Here is a 25,078-nt window from a genome sequence, read left to right as displayed (position 1 = left end):
GTGGCCTTCAAATCAACCCATAGGATAGCATTTAGACTGAGTTTCTTTACATAAATACCTCAGCTGATGGTGACTTACAAAGCAGCCATGTATAGTTTGATGCTGTAAATAATACAGGCTAAAATCCTCCTTAAAGAAGACCTACCCCGGCAGGTAGGTATACCAACCTATAATCACAGTGACATGTTTGACCATGACCGGTATTAAAAGAGATTAAGTTCTCCTAACACAGAGCCTGCATATCAGATAACACCACCATTTAATTACAGACACAGATGTGGACAGGATTAGTTATTACAGATTCAGATGAAAGTTAAATATGAACCATTTTTGATGCACATATTGCAATGTAACACACACCGGCTGCTAAAAAAAATAAAATAAATTAAAAAAGCATTTATAAAGCACATTGCCAGGAGGTGGCATGAGTGCCAAAACTGCAAATGCTATTACTTTCCTCCCCTGTAGATGGTACTAAGAACTACTTTCACTGTCGCTTTGCAAGTGAATGACTATATGATAGACTCGAATAATTACATTACATAGCATGTAATATATAATTACTTCTTATGCCAGACAATAAAAAGTGTCATTGTAATTTAGAGCAAAAGTAAATACAGAAAATAATGTGGAATTCTGAAAAAATCACTATTTAAAATATTCACTTTTCAGTCAGTCCCCAGCTTCTTGTGTCCATGTGTCAAAGTGTCCTTGAGCATGACACTGAACCCTAAGTTGCCTCACTTGTAAGTCGCTTTGGATAAAAGTGTATGCCAGATGAGTAAATGTAAAACCTTGTGTCTCATCACCAGTTAATGATATTCCTCACATGTCCCCACAGCTTAGTGAGCCACAGGTTAACCCCCAAGTCTGTCAGATATTGAATTTCTGGGGTTAACATCTTTTGACACAACTCCTGATAGGCTTTGTCTACATTTTTATTCATGTTGTATCCCACGATGGACTTTTCTCCAATGGGCTGCCATGGCTGCATGGCCTCCTCATGAATGCTTCCTGCTGCGACAGAGTGACCTCCCTCAATGCAGATCTCCACCATCTCTGCATTCCTCCTCCTGAGCTCTGCGATGTCCTTTGCCATACGCTCTCTTCCATAAGCCTCCACTTTCTCCCAGAAGGTCAAGTTAAAATGTTTGTAAAGCTTCCAGTCAACACTGTTCCACTGCAAGGCCTTTGCCCTCAGCTCTGGGCTCAGTTTGGATACAGTGGATTCCTCGCGGGAGTTGAGCTTGAAGAAGAGGAGGTCATCCATCTCCCAGCAGAGGGAGTCCTTGAGCAGGATGAGTGATTCCTCAAAGTGCTCCATTATCATGACCAAGTGAAAACGCTCATCAATGAGCCTGATGCCCTCCTCAACACGGGGGTCATCTGGATCCAGGGTGTTGTCCTGCCCAAAGTCAAAGAAGAGCAGGTTCTTCAGATAGAAGGCGTTGAATCCATCTGGGCTAAAGTAGAGGTTCGGATCACGCAGGAACTCGGCCATTTTATCTTTACCTGGTATCCTCCAGGTCAGAGGAACAACATGACCAAAGTAATGGAAAGATGACTCAAAGAGCTCTGCGGGATCTCGTAGGATCGTGATGTAGAAAGTGTCTCTCGGCAGCACTTTGGCCACCTCAGGTGCATTGAAACGCATGTGATTACACAAAATGTTAAAACACATTCCAGATTTATAGCCTTGAACATGTGTGTGCTGAAAAGGTGAAGGGTAGAAGAAGTCGTTTCTGCTGTTGGGGAAGGCAAATTTGAGTTTGTGCTTTTCTCCAAAGCGGAAAAGGATGTTGAGGAAGGTGCTGCTTGCCGTTTTATGGGTCTTCATAAACATGATGTCCACTTTAGGTGCACAGATGTTACTGTCTTGCTGTGAGCCATTTATGGTTGACTGAGTGCTGTGTTCGCCTGGTTGGGGAGCACAGGAGTGAGGCACTGGCAGCCTAGAAAGAGGTCAGCATATGGAAATTATCTAGTGTCACCACAATTTATCAGAACAAATTCAAATCCATTCTACATCGAAAACCACGATGTAATGTGTACTAGTGTTCAGCATATATAGTGAGCTGAGCCAATACATGTGTTTGAATGCCACAGTATTTTTTTTTCTTGTGCCAAAATTCCAAGTTCATACAGTCTTTTCTATGAATGTGAATATTGAAAGCTTCAGGACCCATAAGACAAGCATAAAATAGATGATTGAATCCTGCATTTAATTTGTGATTCTCCTCATGTCACACTAAACACCGAAAGTCAGGTGGTATGATTTCATTTTAGCCTTATGAGAACATTGTAGGGGATCCAAAAAGCTTTTGGAGCAAGAAGCATTTTGTATCATTGAAAGTATTATACCCCCTTTGACTGATGGGATCTTCTGTCACTACAATAGTAAATACATGTTCCTCTATAAAGCTATTGTAAACATTGTAATGCAGCTTAAATGGCTTACAAGTCGTAAATTCAGTGGGGAATATAAAACTTGTCATTTATTTAACTGCTGTTTGTCCCTGTTCATCGTTTAATATTTAGGTGCCAAACACCTAAATATTAAACTTTTTTTTTTTTTTTGCTATGGCAGAATAGGCAAAACTTTATAAGGAGAGACAATAAAGAAGTAAATTACTAAATAAAGAGGATAATGAAATACTCATACACTCCCTTTATCAGGACAAAGAGGAGATAAAATTATAAGATTCACTGACGGTACCTGCAGTTTTGTGATTATGTTAAAATCTGGACTTTGAATCTGAGGTTGATCATTCATAACATTGTTGATCATTTGTAATACCACATGGTGCATGAGATACAATCCTTTTATGATCTTCTGGGGGCTTTTTGGCTTTTTGAAAGTCTTCACTTTTCTATAATTTATGGTGTTTTGGAAAGAGATCAAGCTGTGTCAACTCCAGCCAACTCCACCTGTGTGTGTACAAAGTTCACTAGCAGTTAAAATATGAGGTTGAGTAGATACTATATTTGTACAGCTAAAATAAAGATTTTTGGGACAGCTGCTCTTTCTGGTAAGGTGACCCATTAACATTTAAACCTGAGGATAATGTATGTTACTGTCTATAAATAATCAGTTTACCAAAAGATAAAAACACCAGCCAGTGAGGTTCAATCCAATTTCAGGTCAGACATTATTGATAATTTTTTCATGGATAGTTGTGTAAGTGAGGAACCTTCCTCATTTGAACAATGGATGAAGCTGAAGAAATTACTAACATCTGAGTGCTGAATGAAACTGTAGCAAGTACACTGAATTCTACTGTGATGAACATTCAAAAGAATTGCACAATTCACACAGTCACTAGCCTAAATAAACCAATAACAACTGAGGTACAGACACATTGAGGTGAACATCTCATTTCCAGGACCCAGAAGTCTGTTTAGGACCATTATCACTGGGTCCATGTAAGCATTTAGTATTGTGTATAGATGAAGCTCATAATTAAAAATAATTATTTGGTTGTCAAGTTCTAAAATTAGAGAATAAGATCTAAGAGTTACAGATGTTCGAAAGGTTGAAGCTAATATGAGATTAACAAAAAGTTTATTACAGAGTAACTTTTAGTGTCTGTTATTTCTGAATACATTTTTATCTCTGCAGATCCTCTGTATCTGCAGACTGGACAGCACGCATGATAAAGCCTCATTTTACTGGAGCAGTTATCTTCCTAATAATTGCCAGTACATTTTCTAACGACAACTTTCATGAGTTGCTATGGGACTGAAAACTATTGCTGTGAAATATTCTTACTCTGGTGGACTGAAGTTGATCTGCAGAGTAGAAAGACAGTAGAGCAGAGTCACACTGATGAGGAAGAAAGCCACAGTGGCACGTCTCACCATGAGCTGCCACCACTGCATGCTGTTTTTGGAGCTTGGTAATGAAGAACTGAAAAAGATCACCTCATGAGAAGAGGAAGAAAGGGAAGGACAAACACTATGACACTTCTCTTGACAAATAATGCACACTGACTTCTGTATTTTAATTTAAAAAAAATCTTAAATTTAGTAAACTGTATGTAAATGTAAGTAAATGCAAGTTTTACTTTCTCATTGTAACTTGAAATGTATGAAGAAATACGATGAAATATAATGAAAATGCAGGTGGGGAAATATATTAAAAAAACACATGAAAACAATGTCGTCCAAGCCACAAAAAGTTGCTACATACAATCTACGAAGACAAAGTCACCACAGTGAAAAGCTGTTTGTGTAATTGCAAAGATTTTATTTTTTTGATTTCTGTGTACTGTTATTTCTAGTCTTTATTTTTTTGTTATTCAAATATGCAAATAAAAATTATAATATTAATCCTAAAGATGATGTGGTGCAGTGGGCAGCACACGCCTCAGTGTGAAACATTTCTTCAGACTTTTATTTTTTACAATGCAGCAATTGAGCTGCAAAATGTAGCATCTAATTGCTAATAAGCATTACCATTCATTTTCCATTTTAAAATGCAGTTGTAATCAGCACAAGGAAGACATCTGTTGAAGAACAGACCATGACCTCTCCCACAGGCTTCTTTGCATCATTGAGATACTTTCTCTCTGGGGAATTACATTTGCAAAATAAATATTTTTGGTCAGTATTTGAAAAAAAAGTTTCTACATCACACAAATAAACAGCATTTTATTGTGTTACTGGTCACATTTGCAGCAATGGTTTTGCCCTGCTCTCTTCATAGGAGACATAAATACAGTATCTTCAACCTTTTTCATAAATTGAAAATACACAATACATGTTACAGAAAACTGCGCGGTCTATTGCATTAGCGATTTACAGTTCATTTTAACATATTTTTAAGTTTTAATCTATTCCATTTAAATTGTTTCGACTTTGTTCATGAGCTTAAATAACACTGACTTGCATGCAAAAAGCCTGTAGAATAACTACTGTGCAGAGGAAATTGAAATCTACAGATGACCATCAGAACAGATCTGGAAAGGAAAAGTGTAAACTTACCCTTTCTGTGGCATGTCAGTCGCTAGGGATTCACAACAAATTTGTTCCTGCAATTGCTGGGGTTTGATAACTTATCTTTATGGTCTTGTTTGCCTCATTGTTGCCTGGATGATACTTTGAGCCCAAACTTTGTCATCCCCTCTGTAACCAAGTCAGACTGGATGTAAACATCTATCCTGGTATCAGGTTTTGTGTCCTAGGTAGGTGTGGAGGAAGAAACAGGGAGGGGCCAGTGAGACCAGTGCACTCACCTCAGCCTCGTGGAAAAAGAGATTTAATGCACGCAAAAAAGTAATTGCACTGTAGTAGAGGATTTATTCTCAGTTGCTTCTTAGAACATAAGTGGACAGGATATCAGTAATGACTTCTATGAAATGCACAGGAAAGACAGAGCTAACAAAGGGAGGAGACTCTGGCTTTAAAAACTGTGGTAAAAAAAAGTTCAGCTCAGTAAAACATGTCATCGGTTTAACTGCAAACTCACTTCTACGCAAATTGTACATGAAAAGTGAGTGAGTTGTTTCTCTATCTTTTTTTCAGGGTCCTAATGATTCTCAAACAACACTTTACCATATCAGAGAAACAAAAACCAGTGTTTTCACCTTCACATTTTGTCATACATCCTAGATCACTGCATGTTCGACTATAAAATATGTGATACACAAAAGAATAAGAACTTCCACACACTGCAGTGTGCAGTGTGCAGGCACAGACACATTGAGGTGAACATCTCATTTCCAGGACCCAGAAGTCTGTTTAGGACCATTATCACTGGGACCATGTAAGCATTTAGTATTGTGTATAGATGAAGATCATAAATAAAAATAATTATTTGGTTGTCAAGTTCTAAAATTAGAGAATAAGATCTAAGAGTTGTCTGTTATTTCTGAACACATTTTTATCTCTGCAGATCCTCTGTATCTGCAGACTGGACAGCACGCATGATAAAGCCTCATTTTACTGGAGCAGTTATCTTCCTAATAATTGCCAGTACATTTTCTAACGACAACTTTCATGAGTTGCTATGGGACTGAAAACTATTGCTGTGAAATATTCTTACTCTGGTGGACTGAAGTTGATCTGCAGAGTAGAAAGACAGTAGAGCAGAGTCACACTGATGAGGAAGGAAGCCACAGTGGCACGTCTGACCATGAGCTGCCACCACTGCATGCTGTTTTTGGAGCTTGGTAATGAAGAACTGAAAAAGATTTTATTTTTTTGATTTCTGTGTACTGTTAAGCCTGACTTTAATATGAAAAATTCCCCCTTCTGTGTATTTGTTATTTTTGATTTGGATTCCGGTAAATGTAAGACTGTTGGCCATTATGACTTCTAAAAACAAATACTGTTTCTCCTTCATGAAAAAAATTGTACGAGGCTTCAAAATTTACATCTGACTTTTTTCTTCCACAAAACAGAGAAAACCTTTTCCATTTATTGCATCTCTGTGTGTTCAGTAGAACAGTGACCTCTAGTGGAAAAGTTATGTAATAACATGGTCATGCTTGTCACCACAGATTGATTTCTGATGCACAAGGATTTCAACATAAAAAGTTCGGGAATAGGCTGAGATGGAGGAACAGGGTCAGGTCTACAGATGAGCATGTGGTTCCATTCAAAAAGCCTCTCCAACTGAAGCCAAGGTATGTGGCTTTCTTTGCTCCAAATTTGGAGAACACAACTGGAAAGTCACCAGTTTGAACTCCATTACCGGAGCCAAAGGTTGAGGCTGGGGAATTTGTTTGAGTGACACTGTCACAACTGTTATGGTTTCATCAAAGCCGTGCTGTGAAAGCAATGTGGCTCATTAATCAGCTGTGAAAGAATGAGGTGTTCCAGGCTTGTGAATCTCTGAATGTGAAAAACATTCAGAGATGCCTCCTTTAGCGATAATGGTATGTGTAATAAATGTAGCATTTTTGTAGCATTGGAGGCGAGACTTAGGGAAGTAGAGGCTCGGCTCCGCACCATAGATAATCGCCCCGCAGCAGCGCTAGCTAGTCAGTCCCCTGTAGCTGATGCGGACCAGCCTAAATTAGCTACAGCTAGCCGTCCTACGTTAGCTCCTGTCAGCCGTTCCCCGGCAGCTCCCGAGCAGCCGGGAAGCCAGGGCGGCTGGGTGGCAGTCCGAAGGAAACATAGCATGAAACAACGGCCCGTGGTTCACCATCAACCGCTTCATGTTTCAAACAGATTTTCCCCAATCAGCGACACACCCGCTGAGGAAAAAACTCTGGTTATTGGCAGCTCCATTTTGCGAAATGTGAAGTTAGAGACTCCAGCGACCATAGTTAAATGCATCCCTGGGGCCAGAGCGGGCGACGTTGAATCATATTTAAAACTGCTGGCTAAGGATAAACGTAGATTTGGTAAGATCGTTATTCACGTCGGCGGTAATGACACCCGATTACGCCAATCGGAGGTCACTAAAATTAATGTGGAGTCGGTGTGTAACTTTGCCAAAACAATGTCGGACTCTGTAGTGTTCTCTGGACCCCTGCCCGATTTGACCAGTGATGACATGTTTAGCCGTATGTCTTCATTCCGTCGCTGGCTGTCTAGGTGGTGTCCAGCAAACGACGTGGCCTTCATTGATAACTGGAAAACTTTTTGGGGAAAACCTGGTCTGATTAGGAGAGACGGCATCCATCCAACTTTGGATGGTGCAGCTCTCATATCTAGAAATATGACAGATTTCATTAGAAAACCAAAGTCATGACAACCCAGAGTTGAGACCAGGATGCAGAGTTGCAGTCCTACACGCTTCTCTGTCACCCACCCATGATTCTCATGATTCTTATTATTCCTACCATTCTAATGATTCCCTTTATCCTATAGAGACTGTGTCTGCTCCCCGTCAACAAAAAGTGCATAAATTAAAAAATGCAAGAGGTGTTACTCATAAAAACCTCAAAAAAATTTATACTACAAAAGCATCTGAACCTAAAAACACCACAATCAGATGTGGGCTATTAAACATTAGATCTCTCTTGTCTAAATCTCTGTTAGTGAATGATTTGATAATGGATCAGCAGATTGATTTATTCTGTCTGACTGAGACCTGGCTGCAGGAGGAAGAGTATGTCAGTCTAAATGAGTCAACCCCTGCTAGTCATATTAATTATCACATTCCTCGAGGCACAGGCCGAGGAGGAGGAGTGGCAGCAATCTACCACTCAAGTTTATTAATTAATCCTAGACCTAAGCCGAAATATAGTACATTTGAAAGCCTTATCCTCAGCCTCTCACATCCAAATTGGAAGACAGAAAAACCAGTACTATTTGCTGTGGTGTATCGTCCACCTGCTGCTTACTCAGAGTTTTTGTCTGAATTCACTGAATTTTTATCTGATTTAGTGCTTAGTACGGATAGAGTAATTATAGTGGGCGACTTTAATATTCATGTCGATACCCACAATGACAGCCTTAAGACTGCTTTCTATTCAGTATTAGACTCAATTGGCTTTTTACAAAATGTTAACAAACCAACTCACTGTTTTAATCACACCCTTGATCTTGTACTAACCTATGGCATAGAAGCTGAATATTTGACAGTATTCCCTCAGAACCCTGTTTTATCTGATCATTCTTTAGTAACATTTGAATTTACAATAATGAACTGCACAGCATCTGAGAAAAAAATTAACTACTGTAGATTTCTGTCTGATAATGCTGTTATCAAATATAAGGAAGCTATTCCATCTTTATTATCTCCGCTGCCATGTGCCAGTCTTACAGAGGGCAATGGCCTAAACGTTACTCCAGCAGATATAGACTATCTAGTTGATAATACTGCTGCTTCATTGCGTTCAACCCTTGACTCTGTTGCCCCTTTGAAAAAGAAGGTCAGTAATCAGAGGAAGCTAGCTCCATGGTACAATTCACAAATACGTACTTTAAAGCAGATATCACGAAAGCTGGAAAGGAAATGGTTATCCACTAATTTAGAGGAATTCCGCCTAGCCTGGAAAGACAGCTTTATAACGTATAAAAAAGCCCTTCGTAAGGCAAGAACTGCCTATTACTCATCATTAATAGAGGAAAACAAGAACAACCCTAGGTTTCTTTTCAGCACTGTAGCCAGGCTGACAAAGAGCCATAGCTCTGTTGTACCATCCATCCCTCTAGCTCTCACTAGTAATGACTTTATGAGCTTCTTTAGCAACAAAATAGTAGACATTAGAGACAGAATCCATCTCATCCTGCCTACAACTGTTAATGATGTAGGTATGTCTAGAACAGCATCTTTAGAAATGTCTGCCAGTCCTGATTTGTCGTTAGACTGTTTCTCTCCCATAGATCTAGCTGAATTGACTTCAATAGTTTCTAAATCTAAATCATCAACATGTCTTTTGGATCCTATCCCGACCAGACTTCTTAAAGATGTGTTGCCTTTGATTGGCACTCACATATTAGATCAGATAAATCTCTCGTTGGTTACAGGATATGTCCCACAGGCTTTTAAGGTTGCAGTTATCAAACCTTTACTTAAAAAGCCTTCTCTGGACTCTGACATTTTGGCAAACTATAGACCTATATCCAATCTCCCCTTTAATTCTAAAATTCTTGAAAAGGCTGTTGCAACTCAGTTGTGTGACCATCTACATAGGAACGGTTTGTTTGAAGTTTTTCAGTCAGGATTTAGAGTTCATCATAGCACAGAAACAGCACTGGTGAAAGTTACCAACGACCTTCTTATAGCATCAGATAATGGACTCGTCTCTATACTTGTCCTGCTAGATCTTAGTGCTGCATTTGACACCATTGATCATAATATCCTATTGGATAGATTGGAACATGTTATTGGGATTAAAGGAACAGCACTAGGCTGGTTTAAATCATATCTATCAGATAGATACCAGTTTGTTCATGTTAATGATGATCCCTCCATATATACCAGAGTAAGTCATGGAGTTCCACAGGGTTCTGTGCTTGGACCGATACTGTTCACCTTATACATGCTTCCCCTAGGCAATATTATCAGGAAGCATGGAATAAATTTCCATTGCTATGCGGATGATACCCAGCTATATTTATCTATGAAACCAGACGAAACAGATCAGTTAACCATACTTCAGGCATGTCTTAAAGACATAAAGGCCTGGATGACCTGTAACTTTCTTCTTCTGAATTCAGACAAAACTGAGGTTATTTTGTTTGGTCCCAAACACCTCAGAAACAGTTTATCTAATCATATAGTTACTCTGGATGGCATTAATTTAGCCTCCAGTACGACTGTGAGGAACCTTGGAGTTATTTTTGATCAGGATCTGTCCTTTAACTCACATATAAAACAAGTCTCTAGGACCGCCTTCTTTCACCTGCGCAATATCAGTAAGATTAGGAACATTCTGTCGCAGAGTGATGCTGAAAAATTAGTCCATGCTTTTGTTACTTCTAGGCTGGACTACTGTAATTCCCTATTATCAGGATGTCCAGTTAACTCTCTAAAAAGCATCCAGCTGATCCAAAATGCTGCAGCGAGAGTACTGACTGGAATTAGCAAGAGAGATCACATTACTCCTGTACTAACTTCTCTTCATTGGCTTCCTGTAAAATCCAGAATTGATTTTAAAATCCTTCTCCTTACATATAAGGCCCTCAATGGCCAGGCTCCTTCATATCTCAAAGAGCTGATAGTACCATATCATCCTAACAGATTGCTTCGTTCCCAGAATGCAGGTTTGCTTATGGTTCCCAAAATCTCTAAAAGTAGAATGGGAGGCCGAGCCTTTAGCTATCAGGCCCCTCTCCTATGGAACCAACTGCCAGTTTGGGTTCGGGAAGCAGACACCCTCTCTAATTTTAAAACGAAGCTTAAAACCTTCTTGTTTGATAAAGCTTATAATTAGTTGTAGTTACAGTCCTAGTTATTTATTAAACTTATAGTTAGTCACAATTATCTCTATAGACACTGTTACAGTTAAGGATATAGCCCTTAGTAGGGCTGGCTCAGGCAACTGAATCATCCCCTAGTTATGCTGCTATAGGCCTAGGCTGCTGGGGGACATCCCATGATTTACTGCGCACTTCTTCTTCTTTCTCTTTCTCTCCTCAGACCCACTCTCAAATTTATTAGCCTTTATTACATGTCATTAACTCTGTGTCCTCTCTGTCCCGTAGTCCTGTGCTTGTTTCTCTCTGGTCTCTCTTTCTCTGTACCTTTCTGCAGGTACCTCTGGCTCCGGAGCTGCTTGTCCTATGGTCCTGGCTCCACCCACCTGCTGCTGTTTATTGTTTACAATGATCTATTTCTAACATGTTTAATGTTCCGTTCTGCTACAGATAAATATTTGATTAATATTCTTTGCAAACTGTAATGTAAATAATTACCAGTCATGACAGCTTTTTGCCTCCGTGCTCTGTTCCATAATTCTAATCTGCTGAGCACACATTATCAAATAACTGTTCACTAACTGTAATGTAAATACTGACCCACATTGTCTGTATTATGCTGCATGTCTTTCTCCCCCTCTCCTCCATTCCTAGCTGTCCTATCTTCCTCCTTTTCCTCCTTTCACCCAGCCCGGCCATCGGCAGGAGGGTCCCCCATCTGAGCCAGGTTCTGCTCAAGGTTTCTTCCTGTTAAAAGGGAGTTTTCCTTGCCACTGTCGCCTTAAGTGCTTGCTCTGGGGTCAGGCTCTGGGTCTCTGTAAAGCGCTTTGAGACAATTTTGATTGTGGAAGGCGCTATATAAATAAAATTGAATTGAATTGAATTGAAAAATTGAACCACATTCCTGAAAAAAGAAACAACCCTTCTCATCTTTAAAACACTTTGCTGGGTAATTAAGAGCCTCAAAAATTAATTGTAAAATTAATTGTAAAATTAATTGTAAAATTAATTTTACAGCTACAATTATTCTTTACTTTTCAAAAATAACATGAAGATGGTGTTTACACGACCAGTCTTTAAATTAAATTCAGTTTCATTTGATGCAAAACTATAAAGAGAAGAGCATTTCTGACAAACATGCATCTGTGGTGATGAATCCATGCAGCAATTCTGTGGCCAAGGACACTTCCACTGCAGACACCAGCAAAGCATGCTTTTACATGGTTTTATTGTTATTATACTGACAGAGAACTCATTTCAAGGATGACGACAGCAAGTATCAGTGCTTCATCTGATGGATGCATGAAATTGGAAACATGCACTGTGTTGTATATTAGTCATCAGTGTCAGTCACCATGAAACTGTCAGCACACTGCTGTATGAATGGATGTTGTGACACTGTGTTTGTCCAGAAATGGGGTTGTCACGTTGGTAAATTACTATCTGTAGTCAACACTATGCTGTGTATTGTGAGCCATGAGAGTTTTGATTGATGACACACTCTTATACATACTTTTCTTGTCTTCTTGCTTTATTTCAACATCACACTGCATGGACAGTGGGTCACGTTTCATTTATTGTATATATCTGGTAATTGCCAACTCTTGTCCAGATTTGCATCGAGGAGGATGAGTTAATGATCTGAGGCCAAAAATAAAGCTGCAGGAGCTGTTGCAGATGTTAGGGAATGAAAAATAAAAGCTTCAGCTGGGATGTTGGATGAGCTAAAAAACAAAACAAAAAACAAAAACAAATAAAAAACAAAAACAAAAAAGGAGAATTAGTGTATGTTATTTTACCACTTGTCAATGCTTTATGTTTCGGTTACTCTCTTAAAGATGCCTTTTGCACAGCTGGTAACTGTGAGGTGAACCATATGCTAAGAAAAACCGAACCACAAGTGTCAGTTGTAGTAACTGCAAAGTGGATGTGAATTGAGTTGCTCATGCCAGTGTTAATAATACAACGTTTATCATACATTCTAATATTTTTAAAATTATATTAAATTTAGATAAATTGTAATTGTAAATTGAAATTGACACATGGCTCCTTTACATATCTTTAGGATTGGCTTAAAATGCAAGCCCCACCTGAAGCCCCTTACAATTTTTGTCAATTTCGCTCAATAAAATCACCACAGACTAATTGCCACATTGTGAACATGGGGCCTTTGGAGCCCCTTAGAGTCAGTTGCTAGATAATCCAACCTTGAGTTAGCAAAAACAGTAGTGATGGTGTTGCAGTGTTATGATCATCAATGCACACCAGTGTTTGCATGACATTATATGGGCAAAGTAGAGGCTTGGTAATGAATAGGGAATGGTATTTCATCACAACCAGACCTCAGTATAGAAGGCGATCTCCAGTACATTACAACTATCTCTCTCTCTCTCTCTCTCTCTCTCTCTCTCTCTCTCTCTCTCTTTTTTTAAAAAAAGTTTTTTTTTACAGTTCTAGAAAAAGCATTCACATTCCATCAAATTTCTCCAAGCAGCTTGGGCAGCATGCACTGTGTTTTATGGACAAACAACTGCCCTGAGGGTCCAGTGGAGCAATATGTATTACCTGACCTCTGGTGACCTGCAAACCAACAGCAGCAGGCATGGACCAGAGCACCGATGGATCTTTGTGTGATATATATATATATATATATATATATATATATATATATATATATATATATATATATATATATATATATATGTGTGTGAGTTGTCCTGTGTCCGTATCAGCATTGTGTTACACTGAAAAAGAAAATATTGCAGCTAATGGCTACACAGAAGGTGCACATGTTTCCTGATATGATTGCAGCATTGCAGCAGATTCCGCTGGCTGCGCTGGGGAGTGGAGGGAGGAGGGGTGATAAACTCATATTTGGTTGAGTTGCTGAAAATCTCACCCCACTAGGCAACAGAAAATGAAAACGAATCTTCTACTAGCTAACCAAACATCAACTTTGCATATGAATAGTAAGAAGGTGAGAAATCATAACCATGGCTTTAACAATAACTACATCTGGAATATGAATTATTCATGAGGTGTGCATCCTATACAGTGAGGGCTCTGTGTGTGAGGGAGCGTGAACATCATTGCCTATATGTATTATCTCCTCGCCTCCTCTTCTATTTTCTCATTAAGCTGATGGATGAGGAACAATAATCAAAAGTTTGTATTTTTTGGCAACACTCAGTCCTTTACTCTTGCTATCTGTTCTCCATAAAATGGGCTGTTGGCGTGGGGAGAGAGAGAGAGAGAGAGAGAGAGAGAGAGAGAGAGGAACAAACAGGTTGTTTTTGGTTGAAGGCGCAGCAGTTGTGATGACAGAACGTGGGCCAATGTTTACTCATCTTGGGAATGAAAGACTCCTCTGACTTTGCAGAGGATTTAGAAGTTAGACAAGCATGTCCGAGCACACACGCATCCATACAGACAAATAAAGCCTGCTGACTCAATTCCTTCTCTTCCCTGTCTCTCCTTCTGCCACTTTTCTCCTTAATTAGTCCGCCTCTTTTGTTCTTCCCATCTCTCTCTGTTAGTTTTTCTCCATTCTCTTGCTGCCTGTCATGCTTTCAAAGCAATATTTTACTTTGCAACAAGATTTCACATGGTTTCAGCCTGGGGAATTTGAGCTTTCAAATGACTGAGGCTAGGAACATGTTGTGTTTTTCATTTGAAGCTGGGAGAAATTCATTTCCACCACTTTGATGTAGACATTTGATTATGGTACTGTTTACTACCCAGCCGGTGTCTCTTTGTCTTGGACACTCTAAATCATAGAGCACTGAGATTTATCTGACTGAACCCCTTTATTCCTGAATTTATCTTCTATGTTCAGGGTGACTGTCCTGCTGTGTCAACACAGTGGCCTCCATCTTTCATTTATTGATATGTTTTTATTTTTGAGTCCACTCGGGGTGTTCTTTCAAATCTATCTGAGGTTTCATATCGCTCAATCACTCGGTGGAAATTATTGTTACGCTTTCAGGAACTGCTTTGGTTATCTGTCCCTGAGGTCAGAACTGATTGAGGCAAAAGGGCTGTTATGGATTGAAATTGCAAAATGATTGAATGCTGAAAATTATGTTTGTGAGTTTAAAATGATAAAGAAGGAACTTCTGGATGATACAGGCAGTTAATATCTTTGCATTAAGTCTAAGATTTAAATAGGTTTTGAACCTGCTGGCTTTAATCTGGTGGACGCAGAGTTCTTTTATGGGATATTTGTCAGATTCTCTTTCTTAACATCCTTTTGATGTGTTTGTACCCCATTTTGTGTGCACTCACTTTTTTTTTTTTTTTAATCCTGCTGTGGGTCTTATAGATAAGTCACCAACAATTTCCGCTGGTGTCAGGGCACAAGAAAATAAAGTCAATTGGAAATATTATCAATATCAAATTTATATTGACTTGTTTTGCATGGATCTAAACTCAGAATAAAAATGCCACCCGCAAACCCTGTTGGTCAAAATAAAATTAATTCAGACAGAAATATCCTCCCAGTTGAAAGGGTTGGATTCAAACTTTTATTACATATTCAGGTATAGAGAAAAATAAATCACTTGGTCTGACAAGCCTATATTTTGTTTATATCTATATACTGAATCTCCCGCACATGCTTCAATGTTCCACTGGGAGAATGTACCTGATTAATTTCCTTTCCTTGTCATTTACGAGAGGTCTCTACCACTCAAGTGGTGCATTTTTCTTAGGAGAACTATCATTGAACAGCTGATGTTTACTACTTTCTGGGAGATAATGTCTCTTTGGGGCTCACCTCTTGTACAGTAATTCCCAGTTTTGTGATAATACTGTTGCTCCACAGCAGTAAACCAATAATTTTATCAAATAATATGCAAAGTGGTTGATGCAGGTCAATATAATTCAAAAGCCTGCCCATGGCGGTGCAGTTGATTTGCCATATTTCACGTGTTGTGGACATTTTCAGATTGCTCACAGTGAATCATAAGAACAGGACATCTTATCTGGATGTACTGTAATCAACAACTTACACTGATGACTTTTCAAGGCAACCCTGTCTTCTAAATATTCATAGTACTTAAATAGTTTTCCCAATTAACCTGTGTTGGCAAATGTTGCCTGTATTGTGTTCATAGGTAACATTTTGTCTTAAGGAAATCCTATATTCATATACTGCACCAGCATTACAGGAGTGGTCGGGGTGGACAGTGATTGTACAAGCAGCAACACTTTGACACCCGAGTCTATGGTTCACAGCCTGACTCACATCAGTAGTTAGGTTTCGGCAGAAAAAGTACTTTAGATAAGGTCAGGAAAGATTGTGTTTCCCATGTGTTGCAGACTTTATTTGTGTTAAACTGAGACACAAATTGACAACAGTCTTTCCCCAACCTTAACCAGATGCTACCAGAGCCTAAACATGGTCATAAAAAAGTTTATTAATGCTGCAGTCACCACTAGTCGATATTGTATTGCAAAGATTCAGATTTTTGTTGGAAAACAAGATAAATATGTTATCAGTGAACACCTTATCAATACATTCAGAATCTTCAACAAGGTTGCACAAGAGGACATTGATAACAGCATTTTCAGTTGTTTTTTTAGTTCTTCCAGTAACAGTAAATGATAAGCAAATGAAATTAAATTGAGTGAAATTAAATATTCAAGTAATAACTATTTTTTGGATTTCTTTTTTAAAAATTAAACACAAAAATAATTAGATAGTAACTTCATTACACAACTTAAGCTTAGGCTTAATCTGTACAGCAAAAACTTATTAATGCTGACAACTTACAAGAATTTTAGAACATAGCTTTTCAGCTAATTTTCAGTACAAATCCCGTCTGATTTTCACACCGAATTTCCTTTTGGCTTTTGCTTCATTATTCATTGATTTTCATTGAAATCAGCTTGTTTCAATTATTCTTTTTGCAAATTAATCATCATTGTTTTAAAGTAAGTAATCTGCCTTAGTCAGTAAAAACTTCAGAGAAAGTTAAAACAAAATGAGAGCAAATGGAATTAATAATTAGACGATTATATCACACAAATGTAATCATTATCACCATCATAGTTATTATCATCTCCATTATCATTGACTTTCAGACCTGATTTGGTAGGATCTGAAATATTCATAGCATTCCTACAGGTAATCAGAGCTGTAATCAGGTTACAGAATCCACACACACACACACACACACACAGTATGTCTCCACACAGTGCATGCAGGTTAACAGCTGCTGAACACGGGGCTGTTAAATATTTCAGGGGGTACACACATTCTCTCACCAGCCTCCCTCCCCTGCCAGCATAGTGGGAGGTGTTGTGGCAAAAAACACCTCCATGACTTATTAATGCCACAGAGAAGGATGTCGAATTTTCAATGATGGAAGGAAATAATAAGAATTTGTGCTCTCATTATGAAGTGAAGAATTGTAAATGGTGAATTGTGTGTGTGTGTTTGTTCCAGTGTGCTCATTAAGACTGAGTTTGTTAAAAAGTTTTTGATGAGGCAACTCAAGTTACTCCAATAAACAGCAATAAACTTCAATGAGGATTTCAGGTCTTTCTCTCACACGCACACACATATTTTATCATTTGTGTCTCTTTCCTTTTCTTTTCTTTATGCATAATTTCTACAGGCGGTTTTTCCTTCATTTGCAATTTGTGTTTAAAGCTGTTCTATTTATTTGATTAAGAGGAATTTTGAACAGTTTTATCAATTATTTAATTGTATCTAACTTTTTACTTTGCTCCAACTTGAAACTTCCATGACTTTTCAGAGCTGCTCACAGGTCAATGAATGATCTTCATTCAGTTGATTCCTGACAGAGATGGCACAGTGGTTCAGTGGTAAGCACAGTGGCCTTGCAACAAAAGGTCGGGGCACAGAAGAAGTAACTATGAACAAAGTCTACTAAGCACACGAACTAAGAAGAGTCTAATCTTAGGTTTGTAAGCCAACGTTTCTAATGTGTTGCAGAACAGGGGAACTGACAGTGAACGGAGAGCAGAGTCGCTCTTAAATAGTATCTGGAAGAGGGTGGAATGATTGCAGGATTGACTGCAGCTGTGCAGGTGGACTGGTGGGAAACCCAGGTCCCCACGCTCTGTTCAAACCAACACAGACACACACACACACACACACACGCTGAGAGGAAACAATGACTAACAGAGACAAACAACACACACCAGGGAGGGAAAAAGAGGAAGCAAAAGGGGAAAGAGAGAGACTCCCTGCCTAATCATATCAGCATATCAGGTTAGGTTAGCAGTTGCCTGTCTCTGTGTTACCCTTATAGTGTGCACACGATCACCCACTCTGATCCATGATCAGCTTTAGACCCCCTTGATACTGCAAAAATAAACTGGTATGGATTAAGCTTATTTGGGGGACCTGGGCAAAAAAAACTTGGTTGCCTCCAAGTTCTCACCAACTACAGTGCACATGGCACATCATAGATGGCAGCTTTAACAAATTTGTAAGCGATAAAATATAAAGTTACCTAAAGTGCAAGTGACACACAGTGAACTTGGGGCTTTTCAGATCCCTTAGCCTTTTGTTCCGTAACCAAATGCCTTGGTAGAGACCCACTTCTCTCCCCATTCAGTTTTATTTAGGTGCATCAAGGGAAGGCTTCTACTTCAAATAAATAGTATATTCAGCCTTTGGTAGCAAGTTAGAGTTGCTTGCTAACTCTGACAAAGTGCCATCTTTTTTGTTTGTTTTATTGTGCCACATTTATCATAGAACTATCCTGCGTTTTGTATTTTTTTTAAACTAGCTTTGTATTGTTTTTTTTTTTTCACTTTTTTCTTTTCTTTTTTTAATGCTGTTAAAGGCTGGGATCCTGTAGAGTACACAACTCTGAACACACATTTCAGAGCTTATGAGTGTATAGTTAAGCTCAAGGTGTGAAAGAATAAAGTTTGTGTCTTGTCAGCAATACTCTTGTCACTCTATAATGAGGGTCAGGGCAGCTGTTAACACTCTGAAGCTGGTCATAAAACATTATGAATGTAGTTCTGGATAGAGGAGTGGCCATGTGAAGTCAGTAGTTATCACTGTGCCAGTGCAGGGGGAGGAAAGGTTGCTGTGGGAGTTTCTTCTTGCTCAAGGTGATAATTTAAATGATTTTGTTTTTAAATTAAGGTATTAAATAGCTGTTTCTGGCAGAAATCAAGTGACCAGCCTGGAAATGGTCCTTGATCTTTTAAATTTGAGATTTTATTTTTTTTTTAAACCAGCTTTTCAGTGCAGATTAATACTATTGATGGACATGACAAAAGAAAGATGGAGGAAGGAATTAGCAGTATAAAGTGCTTTATTATTTTTTTCTATTTTTAAAGTGAGGATGTCGAGGACAAGAGGCTGGTTTCTCAAAGTCAGACGATGACTTTGGTTGCACAAAGCAGTTTAATTCTTGATTTTCTCAATTTTCTTAACATATTAATTTTGTCCCTTTTCACTTTCCTCTTCCTGTCCCTCCCACACAGACATTTTCTTTTAAGTCTTCTCTGTGTCTTTCACTCACTCTTGCTCACATATTCTCTCAGCAGCCTTTTCTCTCTTTTCCATCTCCTCATCCTTCTCTTCCCTCTTTTACTCATCTCCTCTTTACTTTTTCCTCCCTTCAGACTCTCTCTCTCTCGCTCTCTCTGTCCTTTTATCCACCTGCTTCTGTCATTCATTCTTCATTCTCTTCTTTTATTCCTTCTCCTCAAGTCTCCTTCCACCTCCACGACCTTTTCTCTCTCTTCTACTTCTCTTTTGGTCCACGGTGATGGTATTTATATCACTGTTTGTCTCGACATCTTGCAACTGTCCACAGGCCCTGCTTGAACCTTCTCTCTTAATACTCTCTAATCCAAAATACATCTTAATAAATGTGTTTTTCTTACCAGTAGAAAAACAGAAGCTCGATCTCGGTGACCCTGCCAGCTTTTCCTCTACTTCCTAGATAGATGAGCAACCTGGATGCTTCTTATGAATTTGTTTGAAAAAAAAAAAGGAGAAATTTGTGCTTTGTGTGAGTGTGTGTGTCTGTGTGTGGCAGTACATAATTAAATACAACGCATTAGCAGTACCAGCACACACTGTAAAAAGAACTCTGCTTAACCCATTCATTTAGATGGAGCTAATTAGAGGAGCTGTCTGGGGAGAAGGCCCTTGCTGGGCCATCTGTATATATATATATATATTTGTGTGTGTGTGTGTGTGTGTGTGTGCTCGTGTAGCAGGTTTTTCATAAGATAAATGAATGCTGCTTAACAGTGCAGTAAATACAGAGGTCTCACAAGGGTATTACCACTCTCACTCTCTTTATTTTATGTGTAACTCTCTCTCTAACACACTCTCTCACTTATTAATCCTTTAACTCGTGCTCGCTCTTTTATTTTAGCGTATCTGATAGTCTCCAAGAGATAAATTCAGGAACTTAAGTCCTTTTTAATACAAAACTAATTACAGTAATTCATCATTGAATTAGCTGATGAAAATTCAGAAAGTAAAAACCAGCAGAATACAAACACAGGACAAGAGGGAACGAATTACGAGAAGTCCTGAAGTCCAAAGGTGTTTATTAATTCAAATACTTTCTCTTAATCTAAAAGCAGTCATATAAAATAGAGTTACTGTGTAGTGCAAAAAATAAGAACCGCAATAACTATACTAAAAAGAGGTAATAATTTTTTTAGGCCACGATTTATTTCAGTATCTTATCACATGTTTTATCTTATGACCTGCACATACTTTGCACTTTTTTGTTAATTTCTGTTTTCGTCTCTCTGTGACTGCCTCTTATTGTTATTTTCAGAAACATTCTTTTTTCCCCCCTTTATCTAATATTACACGTTTTTTTTCTCTCCCTGCGTCCGTGTGCCCTGTTTGGTCTGTACGAGCAGGATATCATCATTTATCTTAGCACAATATATCATCATCATCATCCATCACTGTATGTTGTGCTGTTAGCAAATCGTGAGCGTGGCATATATGCATGTTGCACAAAGATATAGTAAAGTGGAGAGATAAAGCAATATCAACTATTATTGATGATGAGAACTCGGATGTTTACAAAGTAAGTGAAACTCTTACTGACAGGACAAACACAGGAATTAAGCGATTAATCAGTCAGGCATGGTAAGTGTGTGCATTCATTTCAGTCTGCCACTTCAAAAGCTGCCACGGCTGACAAAGGATTGTGTGAAAATAAACAGCGGCATCAAGATAAAATGAATCTCTAAAGACAGGTGGAGTGAACATGAAAAAAGAGAGGGAAAACGTGAGGAGGAAAATGTGACTTTATTCTTCAATCAAAGTGGCAGGCGGTTCGTTCTTTAACGGGGGGAACAATTTCAACTCAATTTAGTTTCCCATTAAAAATGTAATTGAACCACCAGATGAGAAAGTGATTCAATCAAAACTTCAAAATCAAAACTAAAATGATATGAAAGAAATTATAGCCTGTTCTTAGCCATGGAGTATGGAGAGAGCCTGGCTGTTTCATACCCATAGCTTGACATCATTTTCATGCCAATCCAGGTACCCTGACTCAGTCTCTCCAAGCTAATTTGTCATCATTTTCTTTAGCCAGTCACTAGAGCCATTATTTTGACCATTATATATTATTGAGAGACACATGACAGGCAAATCATATCATATGGCCTATGAGAGCAAAATTGGCCGAGCAGAGAGCTACATCTTTGGTAACCTTTATAAAAGAGAGTTTGTAAAGCACAGCTTCCAGCTCTCAGTTGTTTTCACGAGCTTGTTTAAAGTTGTAGAACTTGCTTCATTTCAGCACGTTCACACCTGGGTGCTGCAATCGCCACTGGAGGCGGCTCGGCACAATCAACACTACAGAAGTTGTTAAGGGAGAAAGTTACCCAACTAAAGGTGCAATGTGTAATGTTCCTTCAAACACAGCGACTGTAATTTATCATTGAGAGTTTCTAAGTGTTGATGACCAATGCCAGTCACTCCTGTGAGAGTGACTGCTGGGATTTCAAGCTGGCTTAACATGCGCAAGTTGTTTAGCTCTATATTTGTTGAAAATACTAAAATCACCCCTAAACTTGCAACTGCCTGCTCTAAACTTTGGTTTGTCTCTAAACTTGTGCAGCATTTGAAAAATGGAAGAAGCTACAGATCTGTAAGATCCCACATCACATTAGAAAGACTTCCTCCATTTTACAATATAAACATTCATACAGGTTTTACTTCTTCAAAATCTCTTTTAGTTTAGTTTTTTGTTTAATACAAAACAAAAACTACTATGTCACAAAACATACATACTTAAAAGCAGCCCAGTGTCTTAAGCTACAAGAATAATTATTCACATGATTTCCACACACGTTTGGAGGGCATGGCATTTCCTCCTCTGTTGATGATCATGAAACTCAGGTTGCTCTGAGTAACTGGCAGTGAGAGAAAGTGACAAAGTAGTACATTTACTTTAACGTGCTGGTAGCAGTCAACATGCCACTGCCATGCCATGTCACTGCACAACCACTTTTACTTTTGACATTTTAAGAACATTTTACTGAGAAGAGGAAGTGTTGAATTTACATTTGTAAGTCAATTTCATTTGTAAGTATTTAGCTAAAAAAAAAAAAAAAAGAAGAGAATTTAATGAAAGTATCGGGGTGGGAGTTTGGGGGTGGAGGATTGCTAGTGCTAGTGTCAGTGTTTCCAACAGCTGCCACTAGATGTTACTAAAGAGCCATATTTTATTGACAACACCTTTAACTTCCACACCAACATCTTCCCAGCCTGTTGTATGATTCAAACTTGTGACCTTCCGATCACAAGCCGGCTTTTCCAATCTCCACACTACAAACAACTCAGTTTGGTCCCGGCTGTGAGCCACAGGACTTGTGGATAAATAGAGATACTACAAGCCATGGTTTGTGCAAGTGAATTGACTGTAACAACATGAGACAGCTCCTGGTGGACTCAGTGCTCAGAACGTAAACCAGACAGAGTTGGACAGCAGCATGCAGCAAGCCTGCCTTGAACCTTTCTTGATCTCTGATTTGATTCTGAGAATACAGGGAATCATGTGTGCAGGGATCCAGCCAGACACACTGAAGTTACATTCATTTCAGTTCAGTGTTGCTACTGCAGAAAGCAGAGATGGAGATTCAGTGAGCAACCATGGCATTATACTAATGTTAAAGCAGACTGTTATGTAAAAAATAAACTCATCTAATCAGCCTAAATCGCAAAGTGGGGCTTCACAGGGAAATAAAGCATCACTTTCCCACTAATTTAGATGCTGCAGAGTCAACCTAATGAAATTAAGCACGGTCATTGACAAGTTTCTTTGCACACAAAAAGTGGTGAAATGAATCTCACTGTTTGCTGAGCAGGAACGAAAGATGAATGAAAGAGAGATGAAAAGATCAGCCATTGCACATTGTGAAGAACATACAATATACTATCTATCATCTTCTACGTGATGATCTTCAAACTTTAGGGCGGCTGAAGTCCAAACATCCTTTGTTTAACAATACCAAGCAAAGAGTGTGAAAGACAGGCGGACAGATTAAAGTGTAGAATGGAAAGTCATGTTTTTCAGATTTGATTATAAGCAACCTGAGGAGATGAGATTGGGAGAAGTGAAGAAAATGCAAAGGATGCAAAGATCTCACAGCAGAAGCTGTTAAGTGTCTGCATTTTCCCATCACTCATCCCCTGTGGTGTGTGTATATGCCTGTGTGTCTTGTCCATTAGTCACTGAGAGATTCCTTAATGAATTGCCAAACTCCATAGGAAGTTACTTTATCTGTCTCCCCCACATCTCCACTCCCCCATCAACTTCTCTTCTCCTTCTATAGCATTTTGCTTTTCTTTTGTTGTTCTGTAAATCTGTCTCCTTTTATTGTTCTCTCTTTCTTTCCCCTCATTTATCATTGTTTCAGATTTGGTTATTTTGTTTAATTTCAGTCTTTGCTTTCTTTTTTTTCCTTTGTTTTCTGTGAACCATGTATGCGTGTCTACAACTGCACTGACCCACAGGGAAAGTGGAAAATGTGTGTTTGATCTAACATATGTTTATTAGTGTGAGTGCTGGGCAGTGACACACACTCAGTAATGTGTGTAAGGGATTACATTTTGAAATTGAGTATTTCACTAATTACTTTAATCCCACCCAGTAACGCTCCTTTGCTTCAACAGCTATCTGGTGTCTTCTTCTTTGGTAATTTACCAGGAGTTGGATGGATGTGTTCATTGCAGTGCCTGGTGCAGGACTTGTTAGCTTGATGCATGAGCTGAAGATGTGAGGAGGCAGCTAACCTCTAACAAAAGAGGACAAATGTGACTCCTGCTAACTCATAAGTGTCCTCTGTGGAACCATTGGCAGGACTGCTTATCTGCATGCATGTCTGCATGAAGCAAATAAAATGGGGAGAAACTCATAAAAAACTGCTCCTAAGCGCTAAAACTCCACAGAGTATCTTTAATGTCCTGTTTACTATTTCTACATGTGCTACATACAGAAGCGATAACATGGGTGTGGAAGTGCCGATTTAGTACAGTAATGTAATTATTTTTTAAATGAGTAGTATGTGATCAGTAATTGATTACATTTTTCAAGCAATATGCCCAACACTGACAAACATGTATTTCTTTTTGTTTGTATTTGTATGTCTCTACATTTCTGTGTCCACGAGTAGTTTCTCGTTGCATGCAGATAAACCAGGAGTGTGTGTGCCATTTGGATGTATGACTCCTCAACAAGCAAAGGTCACTGATTTCCTGTCTGCCATGATCAGTTGTGTGTCAGCTTTTCTATGCCATAAGTGTTTCTCTGCACACACACACACACGTCTACTTGGCAGGAATAAAAAGGCATGTCTTGGTGAGTCAGATGGCTACACTGCGTTATTGGTCTGTCTGGCTGACTTTCAGATTGTCTGGAGATATCCTGAAGCTGCTGCAGAGAAATGTAACCTGAGTCACTGTACAGGACCTGGATATAAAGTCAATTTCGAGAAGAGGAGAGAGAGACAACGAGAGAAGGAGGGAGAGAGAGAGAGAGAGAGAGAGAGAGAGAGAGAGAGAGAGAGAGAGAGAGAGAGAGAGAGAGGTTGCCTCTGGGTTGAGCTGTCAAAGGGACCTTTAGAGAGAAAGGTTTTGAATATTTTGCCGCACCTTATCTCACCACCCCTGTCTTCACTCCTCTCCTCTCCTGCAGAAATATGCAGGGCATGTCCATCCGGCATCTATCCCATATTCCCACTGCAATTTTTTACAAACAGAGAGGTGACTGAATAGTGC

At 38.9% G+C, this 25,078-nt stretch overlaps 1 protein-coding gene across 1 annotated transcript; it reads right to left on the bottom strand.

Annotated features, from left to right (window-relative positions):
* Positions 1–379: 379 nt before the first annotated feature.
* Positions 380–6,153, bottom strand: LOC121180127 (galactosylceramide sulfotransferase-like). Its single transcript, XM_041035283.1, has 3 exons — positions 6,044–6,153; positions 3,770–3,907; positions 380–1,952 (listed from the first exon to the last, which is right to left on the bottom strand). Exons 1-3 carry the CDS (start codon positions 6,151–6,153, stop codon positions 806–808), a joined length of 1,395 nt encoding a protein of 464 aa, XP_040891217.1. The 3' UTR covers positions 380–805.
* Positions 6,154–25,078: the final 18,925 nt, after the last annotated feature.

Source organism: Toxotes jaculatrix, chromosome 4 (genome assembly GCF_017976425.1).
Source record: "Toxotes jaculatrix isolate fToxJac2 chromosome 4, fToxJac2.pri, whole genome shotgun sequence".
Classification (NCBI taxonomy): Eukaryota; Metazoa; Chordata; class Actinopteri; family Toxotidae; genus Toxotes; species Toxotes jaculatrix.
The sequence above is the reverse complement of the archived record's forward strand: the minus strand, read 5'-3'. Positions and strand labels throughout refer to the sequence as shown.